Genomic DNA, 16,899 nt, shown 5'->3' with positions numbered 1-16,899 from the left:
GCCGTGGCGTCACACGGCTCACAGCAACCTCTAACTCTTGGGCTTACGCGATTCTCTTGCCTCAGCCTCCCGAGCAGCTGGGACTACAGGCACCCGCCACAACGCCCGGCTATTTTTTTTTTTTTTTTTGTTGCAGTTTGGCCGGGGCTGGGTTTGAACCCGCCACCCTCGGCATATGGGGCCAGCGCCCTACTCACTGAGCCACAGGCGCCGCCCAGAGAAGGTAGTTTCTTAAAGGCATGCCATCCAAGATTGTGGGCCGGGATCATCTGCAAGGCCTTGAAGGTAAATAGAAACTATATAAAGCAAACAACTCCATCTTGCCAAAAACACTTAACCTTTTTATTGGGTGCTCTTCTTTCTCATCACTGGATTTTCCTGCTGAGTTTATGCTTAATTGTATCTTTCTCTTTCCTCTGGCAAATGAACAGAATTCTCACACACTTTGTTATGGTCAGTCTTTCAATAACTTTTCTAGATGAATTTGGAGCAATGCCGGGGAAGTTGAAGGAATACTTACTTTTTTCCTGGAATAGTGATTACATTTAAGAAAGCTTTTCTTTTTTTTTTTTTTTTTAAAGAACTGTTTAACCGGGCGGCGCCTGTGGCTCAGTGAGTAGGGTGCCGGCCCCATATGCCGAGGGTGGCGGGTTCAAACCCAGCCCCGGCCAAACTGCAACAAAAAAATAGCCGGGCGTTGTGGCGGGCGCCTGTAGTCCCAGCTGCTTGGGAGGCTGAGGCAAGAGAATCGCGTAAGCCCAAGAGTTAAGAGGTTGCTGTGAGCTGTGTGATGCCACGGCACTCTACCGAGGGCGGTACAGTGAGACTCTGTCTCTACAAAAAAAAAAAAAAAAAGAACTGTTTAACCATAGATCTGTCCATTTACTTACTTTTTTTGTTGTTTGCTCATAAGATTTGTTTTCCACTGCTTCTCCAGGCCAACTTTTCCCAAGAATGGTATTATGCCAGTTAAATAGATGGGAAATACAAACTAATTTGGAAGGCTAAAAGTTTAAAAGACAGCATCTTTTAAATGTTTCGGTCAAACTGGGGACAAAATGGTGATACGTATAACTTTCCTTCCAAATAGAGTAAACATGCCGGGGAGACAATAATAAGATTGTGAAATTTGATATTTATCTTGATCTATAATGAGAATAAATAAGCTATTGTCTTATCTTGGCCAAAATTCTCAATAATACAGTAATAGAATTAGCTTTACCATGTTTTCTGGTAAGCCATGATTATTATATATCCTTTATAAAAGATTTTGGGAGGGGAGGGGGTAGGATGGGTGGAAGGAGGGTAATTGGCGGGGCCACACCTACGGTGCTTCTTACAAGGGTACATGTGAAACTTACTAAATGTAGAATATAAATGTCTTAACACAATAACTAAGAAAATGCGAAGAAGACTATGTTAACCAGTTTGATGAAAATATTTCAAATTGTATATAAAACCAGTGCATGGTGCCCCATGATTGCATTAATGTGCACAGCTGTGATTTAATAAAAAACAAAGAAAGAAAAATAAAAAGTAAAAAAAAAAAAAAGAAGGTAGTTTCTTGAGATAGAATCTACACCTGATAAAGATGCTCTGAACACTGCTGAAATGACAGCCAGGAATTTAGATTATTATATAAACTTAATTGATAAAGTAACAGGAAGGCTTCAGAAGATTGATTCCGATTTTGAAAGTAATTCTACTATAGGTAAAACACTATCAAACAGCATTGCATGCTAGAAACCCTTTCCTGAAAGAAAAAAATCAACTGATGTCACAAACTTCACTGCTGGTTTAACAAACTTCCACAACCCTACCTGGATCAGTCACTAGCCACTAACATCAAGGCAAGACCCTCCAGAAAAAAAATTACAACTCACTGAAATCTCAGATGACAGAAGTTTCTAGCAATTTGTTTTTCTTTTTTGAAATAAGAGTCTTGCTCTGTTGCCCAGGCTAGAGTGCCATGGCATCAACCTATCTTACAGCAACTTCAAATTTCTGGGCTCAAGCCATCCTCCTGGGCTCAAGCGATCCTCCTGCCTCAGACTCCTGAGCAGCTGGGACTACAGATGCCCCTCATGACACACGGCTAGTTTTTTCTATTTTTTTAGTAGAGATGGGGTCTCACTCTTGTACAGGCTGGTCTCAAACTGCTAAGCTGAAGGGATACTCTCACCTCAGCCTCCCAAAATGCTAGGATTATAAAGCATGAGCTATACCCAGCCAATCAATTATTTTTTAATCCAAGTATGTACACTTTTAGACATAATATTATTGCACACTTAATAGACAACAATATCACATTAACATTTATATGCACCGGGAAACCAAAACTTGAGTGACTCACTCTTTTTTTTTTTTTTTTTTTGTAGAGACAGAGTCTCACTGTACCGCCCTCGGGTAGAGTGCCGTGGCGTCACACGGCTCACAGCAACCTCTTAACTCTGGGGCTTACGCGATTCTCTTGCCTCAGCCTCCCGAGCAGCTGGGACTACAGGCACCCGCCACAACGCCCGGCTAGAGTGACTCACTCTTTACCACCATTGTCACTTTATGGTGGTGGTCTGCGGTAACTCTGAGGAATACCTACAGCTAAACTAGTGTTTCTTCTTCCACTCTGTTCTATTCTAGCTACTAAAACCAGATTTAACCTACAACATTTAGTACGCAAGAATTCTTACTCTAAAACTTTGCTTCCTCATTGCCTGAGAAAAATGGTTAACACTAGTGAGCCTGATATTCAAGGCTTACAGCAAGTTTGCCACTATTATCTTCTTTCAATCTCATCCTATATTATTGCCCCCTTATATGAACTCTCTGACCTAGGTTGACAGGCTAACTTACTCAGCATGAACCCTGTGTCCTGCCTTCTCCAGGAAGCATTTCATTTACTGTTAACTTGCCTTCCTCAGAACTCTTACAGCAATCACATACTCGCTCATATGGAACATAACATAGATTTTGCACTATATCACCATCACCTCCCTTTTAATAGACTCCAATTCCTCAGGGCAGTGAGAAAATAGGAACTGTCACATACCTCTGCAACCTTAATGATGATAATAGACCAGGCATGGTGGCTCACACTTGTAATCTTAGCACTCCGGGAGGCCGAGGCAAAGTATCCCTTGAGCTCAGGAACTGGGAGACCAGCTTGAGCAAGAGCAAGATCCTGGGGCTTTACTAAAGAGTAGAAAACATTAGCTGGGGGTTGTGGCAGGTTCCTATAGTCCCAGCTAGGATCATTTAGGCCTGGGAGTCTGAGTGCCACTGTACTCTAGCATGGAGCAACAGAGTGGGTGAGACTTTGTCTCAAAAATAATAATACAATGATGACAATAACACAAGGGAGACTATTGAGATTTCAGATTTTCCCCTCCAAAAAAAAAAAAAAAAAGATGACTTTAAGAGGGGTAGTGTGGCTCACACCTGAAATCCCAGCACTTTGGGAGGCCAAGGTAAGAAGACCACTTGAATGCAGGATTTTGAGAACAGCCTAGGAAACATAATGAAACTGTCTCTACAAAAAAATTTAAAATTATCCAGATGTGATGGTACAGCTAATTGGAAGGTTAAGATGGCTTGAGCCCAGGTGCTCAAGGAGTTCAAGGTTGCAGTGAGCTATGCTCACACTACTACATTCCAACCCAGGAGACACTGTTAAGACTCTGTGTCTAAAATTAAGATTAAAATTAAAATTAAGGCTGGGCACAGTGGCTCACACCTGTAATCCTAACACTCTGGGAGGCTGGAAGTGGGTGGATTGCCTGAGCTCACAGGTTCAAGACCAGCCTGAGCCAGAGTAAGACCTGGTCTCTAAAAAGAGCTGGGAGTTGTAGCAGATACCTGTAGTCCCAGCTACTTCGGAGGCTGAGGCAAGAGAATCGTTTGAGCCAAAGAGTTTGAAGTTGCCGTGAGCTATGACGCCACAGCACTCTACCAAGGGAGACAAAGTGAGACTCCGTCTCCAAAAAAATAATAAAAATAAAAATAATAAGTAATAATAAATTTAAAATTTGACTTTTCTTAGCCAGGTGTTGTAGCAGGCGCCTGTGGTCCCAGCTACTCAGAAAGCTGAGGCAAGAGAATTGCCTAAGCCCAAGAGCTGAAGATTGCTGTGATGCCACAGCACACCACCAAGGGCGACAAAGACACTGTCTCTAAAATTTAAAAAATTTTTTTGACTTTTCTAAGTTACATATTACAGAAGTCTAAGTATAGTGGTTATGGATAATGAAGATAGAATTCTCACGGGAGGTGATGGCAATCTAGGGTTAGGTCAATTAAGAGTATTCCTCTCGAACTCCTCAACATCCTGTAGGGAGGGATAAATTGGCTATCTTAACAACATGAAGGAAAATGAGGAGGAAAGTCAAACGAAGCAAAAAAATTTGTACGTTTGTGTAGGACACCAACCCAAATCAATACTATTCTGAGAGTGAAAAGAATCCAAAATAAAAATCCCTTAATTATCCCAACAGGTGAAATTTTTCTTTAATCACCTTTCCCCCAAGCAACAGTGTTCCTTAAACAAAGAACTCCAGGACTGTGTTATAAAAATTGTCCTCACACCTAAAAGAATTCGCAAATAACCTTTCAGGAAGACACAATGGGAATAGAGGAAAGAAAAGATTTGCTAAAGAAGTAGATCTGTTAATTTAACACATTTTCTATCAAGCAAATCAACTGTCCTTAGCACCATTGTTGCTGAAACAATGAACACTCTGGGAAGGGATATTCATTAAAAGGAATTGGCCAAGAGAAAAAACACTCTTACAGTCAACAAGACCGCTTAACACCATTCTCAATTCTAGAACTTAATTCTATTCTCAGGAATTATTAATTGGATGTGATTTAAAAGTTCAACACTGAAAAAACATGAAGGAGCGTAACTGTGGCCCTATCACTTCCTCTATTTTCACTTCTTTTGGAGGCTATGGGTGGGCGAGGTGCACAGAAGGCTGAACACACAGGCTGTTGTGACAACTAGTCATCGGTTTAATTCAGGTATCCACATGCCTTAGTGACATACTGCAAAGTCAGGCAATTACTCCAGCAAACCAGCCCTAGGGGAGAAGTAGACCTGACTAAGCTCCTAAGGAATGTGGGCCCAAAAGTTGACCATTACAGTGTGAAAACATGACATCATTCAAACCAGCCAAATATTGTTCATAAAGGCCAGATAAGGTCAGGGACTTTGAATAGGAAAATGAAATACTATCTTCCACACATTTTTACATAAACCAATTACCTTTTAAAGAGATGTGTACATAATAAAGTACAGTTGTGAGCTGACTTCTTAAGTTTACCACCCAAGGGACTGTAACAAAGTGGTCATCATTCATAAGGAACTAGACCCACTATACTGACACATACATGTAGCACATGTCCAGTCTATGAAAATTAGGTCAACTTAAGGAGGTGGTCAACCATACAGCTTCTGCCATACAAAAGAGAGAACACAGGAGAATGATTCTGAGGGGTTATCTGCTCTCTATGGAGGAGAAAACTGGTATCAGCTGCAAAAGTGACTGACTTCACACAAACTTAATTATACAAATTCTGGGATTTAACACCTGAGGCCAGAAATTCTACCCCTTCTTCCCCAATGCCCAGAACAAATCCTAGGCCATCAGTATATGAACACAACAATGGATTAAGAGAGAAAACAAAAAACAATGGTAGAACCTTTGTTCTAGCCAAAAGAGATAAGAATAAAAAAGTATGTTCAGCACCTGTGGCTCAAGCGGCTAAGGTGCCAGGCACAGACACCTGAGCTGGCGGGTTTGAATCCAGCCCAGGGCCCGCCAAACAACGATGACGGCTGCAACCAAAAAAATAGCCGGGCGTTGTGGCGGGCGCCTGTAGTCCCAGCTACCTGGGAGGTGGAGGCAGAAGAATCGTTTGAGCCCAGGAGTTGAAGGTTGCTGTGAGCTGTGATGCAATGGCACTCTACCCAGGGTGACAGCTTGAGGCTCTGTCTCAAAAAAAAATAAATAAATAAAATAACAAAGTAAGGTCCTGGGTCTCTGTAGGGACCAAATGCCCCAGGATGGAAAATAATGACTTAGGAAATGTGCACTCTCAGTGAAAGACATCTTCAGGTTCTACAGTCTTTCTTCCAAGAAGCTCAAAGCCCTTCACAGTGCACTTGACTGCTTAAGTCACCACCATGTAACACTTCCCAACAAAACAAAATGCTGTTTAAATCCCATATCTCACCATACTTGCCTATAGGCAAAATCAAATGGAAAAAAATCACGAAAAGTATTTACAACAACCTCAAGAAGCATTCTGTGGTTGGTGTTTTCCACACCCCAAAATATGATAGAATAATGCACTTTATATGTGTGTATGTTCTGAATATACACATGTACATCTTCAACATAGGTCCCACTGAACTTTTGACCTGGTCACGGATAACTACCCACTCCTTCCCCAGCAGTGTGTGAGATATCTGTCAGGAAGAGCCTTGTGCCCTGACAGGCAATGGCAGCCGCTCCAGCCCAGGCAGCTCCAGCCCCAGGCAGCGACAATACACTCTTCGCCCCTCCTCCACCATGGCACAGGGCAGCCTGGCCCTGCCTGAGGGAAGCCCTTTATTATAAAGTCCTTTCTTTACCAAACCCAGTCAGCCTAACAATTCTCTCTTTACTACCCCCAATCACTCTTATTTCCTTAAATGACTCCCCAAGAAAGAAAAAATTAATAAAACATCTGTTTCCCAGGTTTCTGACATGTGCAATTGCTGATGACATGCACATCTGGGAGCAATTTTAACTTCCTCCATTTCCTATAAACAAAATATTAGGATTGTGTTTAAGAAAAAAAAAATCAGTTTCAAAAGGAAAAAACTCATCTGCCTCAAATGCAAGCATGCCTTCCATACAATGATCCGACATAGACCCTAAAAGTAATCAGTCTTAACTGAGGCGCTTTGCCCCCCCCAGGATACCTAGCAATGTGTAGAGACATTTTTGTCACAACTGGGTGTGCTACTGGCACCTAGAGGGTAGAGGCCAGATATAGCTAAACGTTGTACAAAGCAAATGACAGCTTCCCACAACAAAGATTAATGTGGCCCAAAATATCAATAGTGCTGAGATTGAGAAAACCTGAACTTAAAAGAACTCATAGATTCTTTTTTTTTTTTGGTTTTTGGCCGGGGCTGGGTTTGAACCCGCCACCTCCGGCATATGGGACCGGCACCCTACTCCTTGAGCCACAGGTGCCGCCCAGAACTCATAGATTCTTAAGCTCAGTATTATTATTCAACCATTTCTTTATCAAGTGAAAGGATCATTAAAATATATATATATATATATATATATAGCCCCCAAGTTTTCCAAAGTAAGTTGACTAATACTTATTAGGGGCTAACGTAAAGAAGATACAAATAAAAGGCTGGGTGTGATGGCGCCCCCCCGCCCCCCACCCCACCCCCGCCTATAATCCTAGCACTCTGGGAGGCTGAAGTGGGTGACTGCTACAAGAGTGAGACCCTGTCTTTACCCAAAATAGAAAAATTAGCCAGGCATGGAGGCACATGCCTGTAGTCCCAGCTACTTGGAAGGCTGAGGGGCAACAAAGTGCGACTCTGTCTCAAAAAATAAAAGGAAAGAAAGAAAGTAAAACAAGTGAAAGAATGCCAGGCTCAGTGGTGCTCTAGGAGGCTGAGGCAGAAGGATCACTTGAGGCCAGAAGTTCAAATCCAGCCTGGGTGATAGCAAGACCTCCATCTCTTTAAAAATAAATAAATAAATAAAAGTGAAAGGAGAATAACATAATTCAAGACCTTCATTCTTCGTAATTTCTTTAAATCTCAAAGCACAGGGCGGCGCCTGTGGCTCAGTGAGTAGGTTGCCGGCCCCATATGCTGAGGGTGGCGGGTTCAAACCCAGCTCCGGCCAAACTGCAACAAAAAAATAGCCGGGCGTTGTGGCGGGCGCCTGTAGTCCCAGCTGCTCGGGAGGCTGAGGCAAGAAAATCGCGTAAGCCCAAGAGTTAGAGGTTGCTGTGAGCTGTGTGACGCCACGGCACTCTTCCCAAGGGTGGGTACAGTGAGACTCTGTCCTACAAAAAAAAAAAAAAAAGAAAGAAAAAAAAATCTCAAAGCACAAAATCTTAGGTCTGAGAACACTAGAGAGTGAAAATGTCAATCTTCGAATCTCAAAAACTACTTCAGGGCGGCGCCTGTGGCTCAACGTGTAGGGCGCCGGTCCCATATGCCGGAGGTGGCGGGTTCAAGCCCAGGCCCGGCCAAAAAAAAAAAAAAAAAAAAAAAAAAAAACTACTTCAATGGCGGCGCCTGTGGCTCAGTGAGTAGGGCACCAGCCCCATATGCCAAGGGTGGCAGGTTCAAACCCAGCCCCGGCCAAACTGCAACAAAAAAAATAGCCGGGCGTCGTGGCGGGCGCCTGTAGTCCCAGCTGCTCGGGAGGCTGAGGCAAGAGAATCGCGTAAGCCCAAGAGTTAGAGGTTGCGGTGAGCCGTGTGACACCACGGCACTCTACCCGAGGGCAATACAGTGAGACTCTGTCTCTACAAAAAAAAAAAAAAAAAAAACTACTTCAGCGAAAGAGAAAAATTATACATGTGTAACCTGTAAACATTTCAAATACAAATATTTTCAACTTTCACTTGTTACAAAATTAATTTGTAAAACATGGATCCTAACCAATGAGGTCAGCAATTTTTCTGAATTAAAGTAATACTGCTATGCCTGCTGAAAACATTCCTAAAATCACAGAACTTTTAGATCTAGGAAATACATAGGAATTATCTAAAATTCCCATTTTATAGATGGGGTATCTGAAACCCAAAGTGATCTGCTAAATTAATGAGAGAAGTGAACCCTCAATCCAGGTTTCTGATGGTTCCCTTTTGAAAATGTGCTCAATTACATCAACTAGATATAACTCCACATAGTCAGAAGTTCCCCCTTGGCTCTGTCCGCCCACAGCATTTTTGCCTTCACACTTACAGGGCATCTCATTCTGGACCCCTAACATGACACAGAATCCAACACTGAGCCTCTCCTGATCAAAGGGGCAGAGTCAGTAGTATCGAATGCTGCCAAGTTGTATTTTAGGCTTTCCTAGCTGGGTTCCAGAAAATTAAGCAAGACCAAACTTAACTTCCGTTGTAAAGCAAGCCAGGTGCTAACCCAGGCTGTCCTTCAGAGAGGGTAATGCCCCTTCTAAACTGGAGATTATCCCAACTGCCCCTTTGAAGCTTCACATGGTAGGCACAAGGGGGGTAAAAAAAAAAAAAGGAAGAAAAACACCTTCCCTTTCAAAATGTTGTTATAAATAGAAAGAAAAGTAAGCATTCACTTTTGGAGAGTTACATTATGACAGGATATTCTCCCCTTTCAGGAGTTCTAACTACATAAAGATTTGCTCCTTTGCAATTCATATCCTTTTCTTAGGTTTTCCCCTTCAGAGAAAGAACTGAATCTTTAGAAGACATTTTATCATCTGGTTAAGTTATGCTAAAGACATTAGCTTGAGAAACTATTAATTTTTTTTTTTTTTTTGTAGAGACAGATTCTCACTTTATGGCCCTGGGTAGAGTGCCGTGGCCTCACACAGCTCACAGCAACCTCCAACTCCTGGGCTTAAGCGATTCTCTTGCCTCAGCCTCCTGAGTAGCTGGGACTACAGGCGCCCGCCACAACGCCCGGCTATTTTTTGGTTGCAATTTGGCCAGGGCCGGGTTTGAACCCGCCACCCTCGGTATATGGGGCTGGCACCCCACCGACTGAGCCACAGGCGCCGCCCAAAACTATTAATTTTTAAATCACCCATAAAATCACCCATCTCCTTCAGTCCCCTTCAAATGCCAACTTCTCAGTGGGGGTAATACCTAACTACCCTATTTAAAAAAGTAACAACTTGCCCCCTCAACACTGCCCTCTGCATGCCTCCACCCTGCTTTATTTTTATTTGTGACCTTCTGACATATTATATATGTTACTTAACAATTTGTTCCTTTGTCTCATTCCAAAGGGGGCAGGCATTTTTTTATTTGGAGACAGAGTCTCACTTTGTCACCCTCGGTAGAGTGTGGTGGCGTCACAGCTCACAGCAACCCTCCAGCTCTTGGGCTTAGGCGATTCTCTAGCCTCAGCCCCCTGAGTAGCTGGGACTACAGGCACATGCCACAATGCTCAGCTATAGGGGGCAGGCATTTTTGTTTTATGTTCACAGCTCCCAGGACCCAGTACATTACCTAGCATACAGAAGTGTTTAATAAATATTTGCAGAAACAAATGAATGAATACATAAATTTGTTCCTTTGCACTTAGTTCAGCAGAAAGTTTTAAAGATTTTTCTCTACCCTACGTTATTAAAAACCAAAGAACTCCAAACTTGCGCTATGGAATCTTAGCTGTTACTTATAGGCAACCCCTCATTTTATAGATAAGGAAAACTGGAGTAGAAACAGTATGATGTAGTTAGTAACAAGAGCAAAGAATTTGGGACCAAAAACCCTGAGATCCATGTGAGAGTCTTGTGTAAGCAATTTCCACATCTATAAAATGAGAACAACCTCAACCTCATGGGGATGGTTACAGACAACTAAAGATAAAATGAGGTAACATTTTGAAAACGTACAAAGCAAGTGTCATTTATCATTAGATTGTTTTGACCTGCCCAAGGTCACCGTGCTAGTTAGTGGCAGAATTAGAATACAAGTTTTGTAACTCCTACTCCAGTACATCTGTGTCGTGAGACTAGGTTCCTGATTCTCCTAATAAAGACCATCTATTCTTTCATCTAATTCAGAGCCTCTTAACCTTTGTATGGTTGGAGACCTCTTCCAAAATGTGACAGGCCCTCTCCCACAACAAATTGCACATGTGCACACCAACACAAATCTTCGGTAGCCCTAGGCACCAGGTTTAGAAACCCCCTGATATGACTGACAAGTTTCTCTTAGCAATTTCTGCTGCTTATTTTAATGTTTAACAATTCATGTCTTGGTCCTCTTGATAAGGGATTGGATCCAAGGAAGCATCAAGGGTAGAATTCAAGAATCTGAATACTGCCCCAGATCATCATGCTCATCAGATAAGGGACTTCATCCACATAGAACCACAACCAGAAAGGAGACACAAGGAGGGCAAAGTATAAAATACTCAAAGGCAAGACACTCAAGACAAAAAAAAGGGACAAGACAATCAGATTATTTTGATCATGCTGCTATTATACGAACCATTCAATGACTCTCCATGAACATTTTCAAACAGTCACCTATAGGCACCATGCCAGCCCCACACCCATCATGATTAAACCTTAGATTAGATTATTGAAAACCATTCTATCCTTCCTTACCTTACTTTAGTCAAGTGAGACAGTATATTCACTACAAAGAAAACATGGCTAGGGAAAAACATAGCAGTAAATCTTTGGGCAAGGTCAGGTAACTGTTCTACTCTTCTTGAGTCGGGAAAACCTTAGCCAACCTACCCCACTGCAATGTTAAACAATTATAAAATAACCTGTACTTGATTTAACTGAAGTGGTATACAATTGCTGGTTCTGAAATATTAAAGATAATCTGAGACAAAGGAGACCAGTTAAGAGCTTCTTTGGTAAATCCCCCATCCCTTGCAGGTGCTTAATCCAGCTACACCTCAATCTTCTCTAAAAACACCTAACCCATGGCACAAATACACTGTGAGCATATTTATAAATTTCTAAATACATTAACAGTTAATAGCTTTTATTCCTGAGCAGTAAAATACAAAGTTAATAGTTAACAGCTTATATCACTAAGTGATGATCGGGGCGATTTTAATTTTTATCTATATTCTGCAATAATTTTCAAGTTTTATCTGATGTTTATGCATTATTTTTAAAACCAGGAATTCTGAACAACTCAAATAACTCATTATTATTGTATATTTATAGGGTTTTTTTTAGCCTGATGAGTATAAAAATCCTTATTTGGGGGCCAGCAACATATAAGTCCTCAAATATATGCTACAACCAAGAATCACATATGTTGACTCCTCCAAACAAATCCTGTTCATTCAAGGTTGATTAACAGAGTAAAAGTTTTTTTACATACAAAAATAAAACTATCCATTCTTTGGGAACCAGTTCTCAAAGTGGGAGGTCTTAACCTCTTGCAGAACTGCTGCATGAATCCTCACAGCCCTTCACCTATCTCAGAGATTGCTTCACTTTAGATAAATAGAAGCCAAGTCCTTGAGGATTCTACCTCTTAAATTTTCTATAAATCCATTGGTTCAGCCTGGTGGTCAAGGATAAAATGAGATCTTTCCCACAGTTGAAAACTGATTTCCTAAAAATACTGATATCTAATTTCTACTACTTGGTATTATTCCGTATTCTTACCTATTCAAGCTGCAGTAAATTAAGACTAAGGTCTTTCCATGTGGCCTAACAGGTACAACTCATCATTAGAATTGTTTTTTTCTTTTTATAAAGGTCTTCCATTGCATCATAAAGTCTAACTAAGGGATTGTTTCTCAAACTATCAGAACTATTAGACTGTTTTCAAAACAATAAAAATAACTAATTTGTACCTAGAAAATCAAAATTGGTAGTGTTTTCAATGAGCTCTGCACTGTCAATGAGTCAATTTGTTAGAAATCCATAAAATAGGGCAGCGCCTGTGGCTCAGCGGGTAGGGTGCCAGCCCCATATGCCAAGGGTGGCGGGTTCAAACCCAGCCCTGGTCAAACTGCAACAACAACAAAAAAAAAAAAAAATAGCTGGGCGTTGTGGCGGGCACCTGTAGTCCCAGCGACTTGGGAGGCTGAGTCAAGAGAATCGCCTAAGCCCAAGGATTTGGCGGTTGCTGTGAGCTGTGTGACGCCAGGGCACTCTACCGAGGGCGATAAAGTGAGACTCTGTCTCTACAAAAAAAAAAAAAAAAGAAATCCATAAAATAAGTCAATTTTAAAATTGTAATTTTTTGATAACTACTGAAAATCTTAAAATCTACATTAGCCAGGCCAGTGTGAGCCACGCCCTGGTAATCCTAGCACCTTAGGAGGTCAAGGTGGGTGGACAACATGAACCAAGGAGTTTGAGGTTGCAGTGAGCTATGATGGATGACAGCCACTGCACTGTAGCCCAGGTAACAGAACAAGACCCAGTAGCAAAAAAAAAAAAAAAAAAATTTACATTAGCTATATTAAAACACACTTAACATGAAATGGATTATACAAGAACTGCAGGGGGAGAAGTCACTCTCATTTGTTATCCAGTTTACTGAACATTTCCAAAAAAAACAGGTGTGGATAGTTTTCAAAATGTGTAAATGTTGGAATCCAAATATTCATCTGTGTTGCATGTATTTCAAATAGCATATATATGTTAACAAAAGTGTCAATTCCAAGAAATACTTGATCAAAAGAGAAGACAGTCATCAAATAACCCTCATTATTCACCATGTAAACTAAAATGACTTTTCATTTCTTATAACAGAAAACAAGTTATTTGTAGGTTACTCTAGCTATATTGTAGTCCTTGAGGCAAAATGAGTAATACCTCTATCTTCCATCAATGAAATGGGAATATATGATTATGGAGAGATGACATGTTTCCAAAAGTATTTTTCTAATGGTCCTCAAGTCTATGGTCCTTGTAACTTCAGTATCACCTCAACTTTATTATCTTAGGAAAAAAAAGGGCTGGGGACAAGTTTACCTGCACCCAAGATGGAATTTTCACAGTCAGCACCTCCCACCATAGCCACCATTTTGAGCGGCAGGATACACGTATAATTAAACTATTTAGGATTTTATAGTAAGTAAAAGAAACTGCAGGACAGAGTAATTGTTAAGCATCTCATGACTTTTCAGATTCCCAGATCTTTAATACTGTGGCTCTGTTTCTCTACTTTAGTCAATATAACCACTTGTCTCAAGCAATATTTTATTATAAAAATCATGTTTGTTGCATTCATGTTTAAACTTTGAAAACAAACAATATGATGGTGCGTAAAATGCCTAAATGATTAGATCTCCCTACAAACTGAAGAAGCCTACAATTTCATCACATTGTTTTAATCAGCTCAAGGAACGAAGAATCGCCAGAAGCCAGTGATTGGACCTACTTTATCAGTCTACATTCCTCCTCATTCACCCATCCTCAACCCTTTTGATCTTTTTATTTTCCTGATTCCACTAACTCCAATGAGAGCAAGTTTTCAGACACTTCATTCACAAGAGAAGCAAAATGGTATTTCAGCCAACACGACTGTATCTAAAAATAATGGTGAGGCAAAGACCTTAGAAGTAAAGGAATTAAAATCAACCCGAAAATGGCAGAAAGTAAGATACATGGCGGTGGGGAGGCACCAACGATTTCCTCCTCCAAAAGAGTGATTCTAATTTTTATTACTTCGTCGACAGACACATTGGCAAAATTGAAAACAAAAACTGACCAACACAGTTTGCATTCATCTTTGTCCAAAGGTGAAAGGTGAGCCACTACACATCTTGCTCTAGGAGAGAAGGGAATTCAACTTGCCAACCAATCAACTATTTCACAACTCATTCCAAAAATAAAAATAAAAGGAGGATGCTGCTGGTGCGGGCTGCTTGTTTGGACCATCGAGTGCATTCCGTTCCTCCAGCCCCCGCCACCATCCGTGTTGCTGGGATCCTCCGATTTCAGTCGTGTTATCACAAAGCCTCGGGTCTGAAAGCACCTTCGGCCTGGCCAGAAAAGCCATCCCTTCCTCCACGCTCGCCCGCAGGGATAATGGTGGCGAAAACAACTCAAAGAGCTCCCGAGCTCCCGGAATAAAGAGGGCTGTATATTCCCAGAGGAAGGGAGCTGTTAAAGAATAACGGAGTCTCAAACTTTCCCTCCGCAGCCTCGGAGACCCGCACAGGGGCTTGGCGCCGGGCGGCTACCCCAAAGAGAGCGCGGCCCTGCGCCCGGGCCCGAGCCCCGCCAGCCCGAAGTTAGCCCGAAGCGCCCCCCGCGAGGTGCGGGCCGCCGGGAGTCGGCAAAGTGCGGCGCCCCTCCGCGCTCCCGCCCAAGTTGGGGGCGCCGCTCCCCGGCCGCGCAGACCTCTACCCCGCCGCCCTGGGCCGCCTCCCGAGCCGGTCCGAGTTAATCCCACCGCTCCCCCCGCGCCCGCCCGCAGCCGTCCCCGCCCGAGCAGCTGGCTCGCCGCTTCAATGGCACCGGGAGGGGAGCGCGCGCACGCACTCTCGCCCCATATTCAGCCCCTGGTAGAGAAGTCCCGGGAGAGCGCCCCGGTCCCGCTCCCACAAAAGCCCCTTACTTGCACGCCGCCCACCACGGCAACAGCCTGAGCAACCGTCCGGAGCCCGGCGTCCGCATTTGGCGCCCGGGGCACAGCCGGGCCGCCCCCGCCCGCCCCTGCCCTTCAGCGCCTCGTGTCCTCACCTCAGAGCCCGGTTGCCGGCTCCGACTCCAGGCGAAAAGTCTTTCGGGCCCCCCCTCCCTCCCGCACTGCGTCCCCCGGAACGCCCAGAGAGCACAGGGAGAAAAGGGCGCAGCGTGCGCCGCCTCGCCCGCCCCGCGCGACCCACTCACCTCGATCTCGAAGTCGGGCAGGCGGAACGCCGTGCGAAAGAGCGAACAGAAGTGCGCGATGGCCGGCACTTCCCACCAGGAGCGGAGCTCGCCCAGCCCGGCCGCGCCGCCCTCCTCCGGGCACATTTCCCAGCCGCGCCGGCGGCGGCCCCGGACTCGGAGCGCGCCCCGGCGGCCCCACGCTGTCCGCGCTCGGCCCGCTCGCCTCGGACTCCCGCCGCGGCGCAGCACCTCAGCGCCTGGTCTCCTCGGGCGGGGGCGGGGGCGGCGGCGCGGTGGAGGCTGCTAGTCCCGCTGCTGCCGCCGCTCGGCGTGACCATGAGCCGGGGGCGGGCGGCCGGGCGGGGCGGCCTGGGGGCCCGACTCACTGAGGCGGCTGCGGCTGCGGCTCCGGCTGCCGGCGGGGTCCGCGCACTCGCCCCATCCGGCGGCTGCCGCTCGGCCGCCCCCAGTCCGGTACAATGTAATCAACTCACCGCTGGGGAAAACAGATGGGGCTGGGGGGCGGGGAGGGGGCAGAACAGAGGGCCTGGGGGAGGGGCCGCCCACGAGGAGGGGGCGGGGCCGTCTCTCACCACAACAACAACCCCCGCCCCCACTCCTCACCCCCCGCCCGGACAACCACACTGGAAGAGAAGGGGGAGGGAAGAGGGACAGACTACCCCCAGAAAGAAGAAGACAGTGGCCTGAAGGGAGCAGCGTGTCCTCCGGGAACTTTTAACAGAGCAAATTGTCCTTCCCAGGTGTTTGGGACTGAGGAGTTTATGAGAGCTAAAGAGGGAGGACAAAAAGGGTCTCTCCCACCCCCCACTTGGCCTTAGTGGTCGCGTCCTTTTAAAGGGCCCGCTGGGTGGTGCTTTCCTAGGGTCTAGATCCAGAAACGTACACGTGTGGAAGAGTTCAGTTATTATTGATGATCCGGGTGGCACAGGAGAATGAAGGGGCAGGCCACCCTAGAAATATAAGGCCTAAAGAAATGAAGTGCTTTCCACCTGTTCTTTAAAGCTTTTATTCCAGCCAAGAACGGTACTTCAAGGAGCTCTAAAGTGGCTTTCTCCGAGGAAAGAAGGTGGTGGGGCTGGTTAAGCTGGAACTAAGTAGGATGGAGGCTGGAGTGCGGCGGGAAGGGTGGGGTAGGGGGAGGCACCAATCAGCAGCCAAGCGGGAAGAACGACCCCCCCCACCCCCCAGGGAATGGACACGTGTGACCGCCCTAGAGTAGATGGGCTTGGAGCCTTGCTACTGCCCTGGCTGAAGAAAAGCTGCCTGGAAGAGTCTCACCATGTGGTTAGGAAGCTGGGGGATGGGGAAAAGAAGCCTGGTATATGGGGAGTGTGTT

The 16,899-nt window shown here is 44.6% G+C and overlaps 1 protein-coding gene across 4 annotated transcripts in view; it reads right to left on the bottom strand.

Annotated features, from left to right (window-relative positions):
• LOC128562722 (chromatin remodeling regulator CECR2) overlaps positions 1-15,997 on the bottom strand; it is a 199,547-nt gene extending 183,550 nt beyond the window's left edge. For all 4 annotated transcript variants that reach the window (XM_053557962.1, XM_053557964.1, XM_053557966.1 and 1 more), the window contains exon 1: positions 15,561-15,997. In XM_053557962.1, the coding sequence (XP_053413937.1) occupies positions 15,561-15,686 (126 nt within the window). In that variant the 5' untranslated portion in view covers positions 15,687-15,997. The remainder of the gene's footprint in view (positions 1-15,560) is intronic.
• Positions 15,998-16,899: the final 902 nt, after the last annotated feature.

This window comes from Nycticebus coucang, chromosome 12 (genome assembly GCF_027406575.1).
Source record: "Nycticebus coucang isolate mNycCou1 chromosome 12, mNycCou1.pri, whole genome shotgun sequence".
Taxonomy (NCBI): Eukaryota; Metazoa; Chordata; class Mammalia; order Primates; family Lorisidae; genus Nycticebus; species Nycticebus coucang.
This window is presented reverse-complemented; position numbering and strand designations above follow the sequence as displayed.